General features: G+C 39.7%; 1 protein-coding gene and 1 long non-coding RNA gene across 2 annotated transcripts; one reads left to right on the forward strand and one right to left on the reverse strand.

The window, feature by feature from the left end:
• The first annotated feature begins 902 nt into the window (after nt 1-902).
• LOC145625094 (uncharacterized) lies at nt 903-3,169 on the forward strand. The gene is made up of 4 exons (XM_081678176.1): nt 903-941; nt 1,400-1,978; nt 2,153-2,262; nt 2,305-3,169. The coding sequence occupies exons 1-4, from the start codon at nt 903-905 to the stop codon at nt 3,167-3,169; spliced, it is 1,593 nt and encodes a 530-aa protein (XP_081534302.1).
• Nucleotides 3,170-6,608: 3,439 nt separating this feature from the next.
• Nucleotides 6,609-7,861, reverse strand: LOC145613874 (uncharacterized). Its single transcript, XR_014107022.1, has 3 exons — nt 7,564-7,861; nt 7,078-7,135; nt 6,609-6,933 (listed from the first exon to the last, which is right to left on the reverse strand). It is a non-coding gene; the product is annotated as an uncharacterized LOC145613874 (long non-coding RNA).
• Nucleotides 7,862-8,612: the final 751 nt, after the last annotated feature.

Below are 8,612 nucleotides of genomic sequence, written 5' to 3' on the forward strand. Positions count from 1 at the left end.
CTAGTCACATGCCAAATTTGAGCATGAAACGAAGAAGTTATGAACGTTTCAAGTTGAGTTGTCCAGGAGCAGGGGAGTTCGGCCGAACCTACATTGTGGTTCGCCCGAACCTTAAGGCAGTTTCAGACCCGATTTTTGCATCTTTGCAGGAGTGGCCGAACTCCAAAGGTTCGACCGAACCTACCCACAAGTTCGACCGAACTTACCCAGAGTTCGGCCGAACCTTCTCCCGTTTTTCTGTTAGTTTGTGCGAACTATTTAAGTTGTTTTAAGACGTTTTTGCATTTTAGTTTTTGTTGAAATTTGTAATCAAGAGACTTTCTCTCTCTACCATAATCTTTGTGATTATCTTGCTTTCTTTGTGATTGCATCTCTTGTAATCTTTGTGGTTACACCTTAATCCTAGCTTTACTTGGTGTTGGCTTTGATTAAGACCCCTATTTCATCTATCTTTGTGAATTTGAGATAGGTTTATCTTGGTTTGTTGGTTTGAACTTGTTGTGACTTGATTTCTCCTTCCTTTTACTTGTCTTTCCTTGGTTATTTCATATCATTTGGTATCAAGAGCCTAGGTTATTAGCCTAGAAGGATCCTACATTTTTGATTTTCTCTTCCCCCCTCTGAAAAGATCTCATCTTTTCCCACCAAATTTGAAATTTTTCTCTCAAAGATACAAGCTTTCTATCTTGAAACATGGGTGATAGATATTATTATAAAGATGATGAAGGTTACAATGAAAACTCTAGATTGGATGCTCTAGAAAGGAAGTTTGATAGACTTCTTGAGGTCTTGGAGAATAGAAGAAGTTCTTGAAGGAGGAGGAGCCCTAGTGAAGAAGATGACTCTCGATCACTCTCCTCACCGGAGAAGGGAACACCGCCAACGACACCATGAGGACAACCATGACTGAGACATCAAGTTGGAATTTCCGGACTTTGAAGGTAATCTTGATCCTAATGAATTTCTTGATTGGGTTAGAAGTATGGAGAATGTGTTTGAATATAAGGGTTATAATGATGAAAAACGTTTCAAATTGGTCATCCTTAAACTCAAAAAACATGCTTCTTTGTGGTATTAGAACTTTAAGAATCGTAGGAAGAAAGATGGAAAATAAAAAATCACTTATTGGGAGAAATTGAAGAAACATATGAACAAGGCTTTTGTGCCTAGAGATTATTTGCAAGATGCTTATATTAAATTGAACTCTCTTAAGCAAGGAACTATGTCGGTAGAGAAGTATACTAGGGAGTTTGAAAAATTTTCTATCATGAGTGGAGTTAAGGAAGCACCGGAGCATAAGATTGCTAGGTATATTGGTGGTCTTGAAAGAAAGCTTGGGCAAAAGGTTGATGTGCATGCCCATGGAAGTTTTGATCAAGTGGTGCAAGTGGCTTTGAAGTTTGAGAAGTATGACAAGGTGAGTAGTGCTAGTGGGTATCCTAAGCCTACCTTCAAGAATTCTTTTGCTCCAATGGGTGAGACAAGCAAGCCCATTGTCAAGGATGACAAAGGCAAGGCTCCCATGCATTTTCCTAGCAAAGATGATCACAACAAGATGGGAAATCGAAAGACTTGCTACAAGTGTAGAGGCTATGGACATTTTGCTAATGAGTGTCCAAATAGTAGAGCTATGATGATTCGTGAAATGGATGATGATGAGTACGAAGATGAGAAGAGGGATTTCGGTGACCCTATATATGATGAGGAGGATGAAATTGTAGTTGACGCCGATGAGGGTCAAATCCTTGTTGTGAGGAGAGCACTTCACTCCATTTCCACCCCTTCAGCGGAAGAGCAAAGGGAAAACATCTTCCAAACTCGATGCACCATCAAGGAGAGGGTTTGCAATCTTATCATCGATAGTGGCTCTTGCAATAATGTGGCCTCAACAACATTGGTGAGCAAGCTCAATCTTGAAACGACCGATCATCCTACTCCCTACAAGCTTCAATGGCTTAACAATCACAATAAGGTGAAGGTAACGAAACAAACTCTTCTTTCTTTCTCAATTGGCAAGTTATATAAGGATGAGGTGCTTTGTGATGTATTGCCTATGGATGCTTGTCATGTATTGCTTGGTAGACCTTGGTAATTTGATAGAGATGTGATGCATGATGGAAGAAAGAATACTTATTCATTCATGATGGATAAGAAAAAGATTGTACTCAACCCCTTGTCCCCCACCATCAAACACAAAAAACCCTTGGGTATGGGAAACACAATCAAAGAGAACCTTCTCATTGGGGAGAATGAGATGGGCAAGTAGATAAATCAAGGACACATTGTCTTTGTTTGTCTTCTTAGGGAAACACAAGAGAGTGAGCGAGAGAACCCAATCCACCCCCTTGTCAAGGAAGTATTGGTTGAGTACCATGATGTTTTTCTCGATGATCTCCCACCCGGTTTGCCACCTATTAGGGGAATTGAACATCAAATCGATCTTATTCCCGGATCACAACTCCCTAATAGACCGGCTTATAGGTGCACCCCCGATGAAGCAAGAGAGCTTCAAAGACAAGTTGGTGAGTTGATTGAAAGAGGATTTTTGAGGGAATCCCTTAGCCCTTGTTCGGTTCCGGCTCTTTTGGTCCCGAAAAAGGATGGTACATGGAGGATGTGTGTGGATAGTAGGTCCATCAACAACATTACCATCAAGTATCACTTCCCTATTCCACGACTTGATGATATGCTTGATGAGTTACATGGTTCCAAGGTGTTTTCGAAGATTGACTTGAGGATGGGGTACCATCAAATTCGTATGCGTGAAGGAGATGAGTGGAAGACCGCTTTCAAGACAAAGCAAGGCTTGTATGAGTGGCTAGTTATGCCATTTGGGCTCTCTAATGCTCCTAGCACTTTCATGAGGCTCATGAATGAGGTACTTTGCCCTTTCATTGGTAAATTTGTTGTTGTTTATTTTGATGACATACTTGTTTATAGAAAATGTGAACTTGATCATGTTAAACATTTGAGGCAAGTATTTGAAACATTGAGAAGTTGGCGGCTTTTTGCCAAGTTGGAAAAATGTACTTTTATGGTGGATAGTATTGTCTTTCTTGGTTATGTGATTTCAAATGTAGGGATCTTAATGGACCCTAGTAAAGTAGAGGACATTAAATTTTGGCCTATTCTACTACTCTCACTCAAGTTAGGAGTTTCCGTGGTCTAGGTTCCTTCTATCGAAGGTTTGTGAAGAATTTTAGCACTATTTTGGCCCCGGTGACCGAATGCATGAAGAAGGGTACTTTTGAGTGGACACCATCGGCTGAAAGGGATTTTGAGACCCTCAAGAAAAAGTTGTGTGAGGCTCCAATCTTAGCTCTTCCGAATTTTGATCAACCCTTTGAAGTTGAATGTGATGCTAGTGGGGTTGGAGTTGGAGCGGTTCTTGTGCAAGGAGGGAGGCCGGTTGCCTATTTTAGTGAGAAGCTTGGTGGATCAAGAATGAGGTATAGTACCTATGACAAGGAGTTCTATGCTGTTGTGAGGGCTCTTGATCATTGGTCACATTACTTGAGGCTTAGACCATTTGTACTACACTCCGATCATGAATCTCTCAAGTACATCAATGGTTCTCATAAACTCAATGCAAGGCATGCCAAATGGGTTGAATTCCTCCAATCGTTCACTTTCTCTTCTAAGTAAAAGGAAGGGAAGAGCAATGTTGTTGCCGATGCTCTTTCTAGGAGGCATTGTATGATCACTATTCTTGATGCGAAGTTTTTAGGGTTTGAGTTGCTTAAAGAGTTGTATCACGATGATGAGGCTTTTGGTGGGTTGATGAAGAAGTGTGAGGAAGGGGTCGATGGCTCTTTCATGGTGCAAGAGGGTTTCCTTTTTAAGGGAAACAAGCTTTGTGTTCCGAAATGCTCTCATCGACGGTTGCTTGTTAAAGAAGCTCATCAAGGAGGGCTAGCCGGACACTTTGGGGTTGCGAAAACATATGACATTCTTCGAGAAAATTTTTATTGTCCCAAGATGTTTGGTGATGTGAAAGATGTGATAGCTCGTTGTGGGGCTTTTCACAATGCTAAGAGTCAATTCCGTGAAGGACTCTACTCTCCTCTTCCGGTCCCTAGTCACCCTTGGGATGATCTTAGCATGGATTTTGAGGTTTCTCTCCCTCGCACTCAAAGGCAAAATGATTCCGTGTTTGTTGTGGTTGATCGTTTTAGCAAGATGGCTCACTTCATTCCTTGCCATAAGACCGATGACGCTTCTCATGTGGCTACCTTGTTCTTTAGAGAAGTGATGAAGCTTCATGATATTCCAAAAAGTATTGTGTCGGACCGTGATCCTAAGTTCTTGAGCTACTTTTGGAAGACTTTGTGGAAGTTAGTGGGAACCAAGCTCTTGTTTAGTACCTCTAGTCACCCTCAAACCGGTGGCCAAACCAAGGTGACTAATCGTACCATGTCCACCATTCTCCGAGCTATCATTAGCAAACACATGAAAGATTGGGATCTTAAGCTACCTCAAGTTGAATTTGCTTACAATCGCTCTCATTGCATAGCTGCCAGGAAAACATCATTTGAAGTAGTGTATGGTTTTAATCCCCGCCTACCACTTGACTTATTGCCTAGTATCCCTCAAGAGGAGTTGAGCTTTGAGGCGAAAGATATAGTTGAAACGATGAAAAATCTTCATGAAGATGTTAAGAAGAGAATTGAGAAGGCAAATGAGAGTTACAAGGCAAGGGCAAACAAATTCAAGAAGCTAAGGGAATTAAATGTAAGTGATCTTGTGTGGCTCCATATTCGGAAGGAAATATTCCCGGCTAAGAGGAAGAACAAGCTCATGCTAAGATCCGAAGGCCCCTTTGAAGTTGTGGAGAGAGTTGGACCTAATGCTTATAAGCTCAAACTACCGGGAGACTTTGGTGTTCATGCTACCTTTAATGTTGGTGATCTTGCTCCTTTTCTCTTTGAAGATGATATTGGTGACGATGATCCGGAATTGAGGGCAATTCCTTTTGAAGAGGAGGGGTTTGACGCGGGTGCATGGAACTTAGTGGAAGAAGTGGAAGACATGCCACGTGTCGTGACACGAAGTCGGGCCAAGCTTCTTGGAGGTCACCTTTCGGGGCTAACCATCATCACACTTGAAGACAAGAAGCTTATCAATATATGATGCAACTACTTCTTTCAGCTATATCTCCTTTGTTACAAGAAATTTTTAGGTGATTCAAGTTGGAGGTGAAAGTAGAGTTCAAGAGCTTTCCAACGACTGGTCACATGCCAAATTTGAGCAAGAAACGAAGAAGCACTACTACAAAAATTAGCAAAGAGACCCGTTCAAATATGCTTGAGAGACCGCCTCTGAACGGGTCTCTATCTCAGGGGTCTGTTTGATAAACAGACCGCCTCTCAAGAGGGGTCTGTTTTAAAGGGCGAAAAGACCCGTTATTAAAGATAGGAGGTCTGTTATGTGAGGTATGAACTTAGTATTTGTTAAGGGTAAGAGACCCATTATTTGAAATATGGAAAATTGTAAACTAATAATCCCACCTTTACCCCGTCTTCCATAAATAATCCCACCTTTTGAAATTTCAGAAACAATCCCACCTTTGACAGGGATCTTCCACTAATGATCCTTTTGACCTACAACCTCTTAAACCGGTTAATAATTTTTTTTCTTAGTCTTTCTCCTTGGACCACCAGTCCACCACCATTCCACCCACGCAGCTCCTTCACTCACCATACCAGCCTACCTGCTCACCACATTGACACCTCACCTAGCACCAACAACATGCTGCTGCCCTTCTCCCACTTCACCACCAGCGACAACCGAAAGCAGCCGCGCTACTACTGCAGCCAACAACCATCGCACCAGCCACGACTCACGCACCTTTCTCACAACAAATTCGCAACAGAAGCTCACAACAAGCAACCAGCTTCTGCAACAGCCGGTAAACCACCGCCTAACCCACCTCACAACGCCGCATCAACGCGCCACCAATGCAGCCCACTTATAACCGCCGGACCTCCAATTCAATAGCTGCAACATCAATTCACACCCACAATTCAGCCCCTAAATTAGCCCCAAAAATAATTTAAAAGAAATATCAAGGGTCGATTTTGGGCTTTGAAGCCTGAAAACTCCATCCCCAGCCCCTAAAAACCCGACCCATCTCTGAAAACCCAAACCCTAGCCTCGAAAAACTCGACCCCAGCCACCTTCCTCAAGTTAGTGAAGGAGAAGAAGAAGATACAAAGAGATCATTGAGAAGTTGAGATTAAGTCGGACGCCTAGGTTGGGTTGCCGAGGAAGGGAGGCGGCTGCGACAGTGATATGGAGGGGCGGGGGTGGGGCTAGCCCCGATAACAATGGCGGGGGTTAGGGGTTTTGTTTTTTTTTTTTTTAATTATTTTTTTAATTATAAAAAATAGAATAAACCAACTAAAAGTCCACACGTGTCTCATAACCTAGTAAAACCGGTTACCAAAATAATTTAACCGGTTATGGATTGTTAGTGGAAGACCCCCGTCAAAGGTGGGATTGTTTCTGGAATTTCAAAAGGTGGGATTGTTTATGGAAGATGGAGTAAAGGTGGGATTATTAGTTTACATTTTTCCTTGAAATATTAGGTATGTTTAGTATTATCTAGCAGACCTCTTATGTTATACAACAGATCTCTTTGTTCATTTTTTTTTAAAAAAAAAATCAAATTTAATTTCATTTTGTTCTTATTTAAATTTTGAAATTTGAATTTATAATCTTTATTCTGATGGCGGAAAATGGTACTATATTTCAGATTAAATTAATACAAGTACCGTACTAACGTAACTGATGTATATGAACAAAATCGGCTCTTTGAAATTCCAACAAACAAATGTATAAACTTATCGTAAAAAAAAATATAATTACAATCAATAGTATGACTTGAGTACTCCATATTTGTTCTCCTTCAATTGAGATGTTCTTAAATCAGATCTGGCATTATAAAAACCAAAGAACTGGTTATAACTACACAATATAAAAAAGGGGCTGAACAAAAAATACATGAATAAACCACAAATTAACAAAAAAGGAAATGTATAGCGAAGAAAATCAGTAGAAATTTACAGAAAAACTGACATCCTCCTTTGCTTGAACCCCACAACATACATAAAAGTTCATCAATACAATCTTCAACCTAAAAATAATTTAAACAAAATTAATCATAGCCCAGCAATTTAACCCCTCAAAAAATAATAATAAGATCCCGACAACAACAATCAATCATCCACCCTTACCAAATCAAACCCACAATCTAAGAGCAACCCAGAAAAATAAGACAAGAAAAAATAATAATAAGAACTCCTTACAAATTACTCCATCAAACTTACAAACTTATAAAATCTCCAATCAAGTTGGTTCAATCTGCCAAATTAATTGATTATCTCATTGTTCATTATACTTGTAAAATAATTTTAAGAACTCTTTACAAAATGCCCAATCAAGATGCATGCAAATCCAAAAACAAATTTTTATTAAACTTTCAACAATTTCAAGATTAATAGTTCAAAATACCTTATAAATCAAAATAAATTTAACAAAATAATAAATAAAAATGTAACATACCAACAATAAAATATGGAGTACTGCAGTAGCACCATTGTTGTGGTGTCATCGTAGCATTATCTTCATTCATATACAAGATTAGATAAGGAATTTTCTAACATTTGATCTCAACAAGTAAAGATGGAGAAAGTTGTGAGGAAAAATAGAATGAAATTATTACAGAGTATTTTAGAAAAGGAATATGAAAATGTAGTATTGGAAAAATAAATATGCGCTGTATAAAAAGAACATACTAGAAGGTATAGACTACAGAGGTGTGAAGGAGCCCGTGAAAGCCGTGATGTAACACAAAGCCCGTGAAAAAAATTGTAAGGGATCCGTTACTTTAATGATAGGTCTCTTAGCTATCTTATTTTTTAATTGAAAAAGAGGTAAGAGACCCGTTATATGTAATAAAGGATCTCTTTCATGAAACAGACCTGTTGGCTAAAGTAACGGCTCTTAAATTAGGGGTCTCTTTTTTAAGTTTTGTAGTAGCGAAGTTATGAATGTTTAAAGTTGAGCTGTCTAGGAGCAGGGGAGTTCGGCCGAACCTACATTGTGGTTCGCCCGAACCTTAAGGCAGTTTTAGACCTGATTTTTGCATCTTTGCAGGAGTGGCTGAACTCCAAAGGTTCGACCAAACCTACCCACAAGTTCGACCGAACTTACCCAGAGTTCAGCCGAACCTTCTCCCGTTTTTCTGTCAATTTTTGCGAACTATTTAAGTTGTTTTAAGACGTTTTTGCATTTTAGTTTTTGTTGAACTTTGTAATCAAGAGACTTTCTCTCTCTACCATAATCTTTGTGATTATCTTGCTTTCTTTGTGATTGCATCTCTTGTAATCTTTCTGGTTACACCTTAGTCCTAGCTTTACTTGGTGCTGGCTTTGATTAAGACCCCTATTTCATCTATCTTTGTGAATTTGAGATAGGTTTATCTTGGTTTGTTGGTTTGAACTTGTTGTTACTTGATTTCTCCTTCCTTTTACTTGTCTTTCCTTGGTTATTTCATATCAATAGCGAATGTCGTCGAAGACCTCCTCATCACGAACCGATCTTCTCAAATC

Source organism: Chenopodium album, chromosome 3 (assembly GCF_948465745.1).
Source record: "Chenopodium album chromosome 3, dcCheAlbu1.1, whole genome shotgun sequence".
Taxonomy (NCBI): Eukaryota; Viridiplantae; Streptophyta; class Magnoliopsida; order Caryophyllales; family Amaranthaceae; genus Chenopodium; species Chenopodium album.

Coding starts and splice junctions, on each gene's coding strand:
- LOC145625094 (XM_081678176.1), top strand. CDS start 903: ATGACTGAGACATCAAGTTGGAATTTCCGGACTTTGAAG. Junction 1,979..2,152: donor ACAATCACAATAAGGTGAAG/GTAACGAAACAA, acceptor ATGATGGATAAG/AAAAAGATTGTACTCAACCC. Junction 2,263..2,304: donor GGGGAGAATGAGATGGGCAA/GTAGATAAATCA, acceptor TTGTCTTCTTAG/GGAAACACAAGAGAGTGAGC.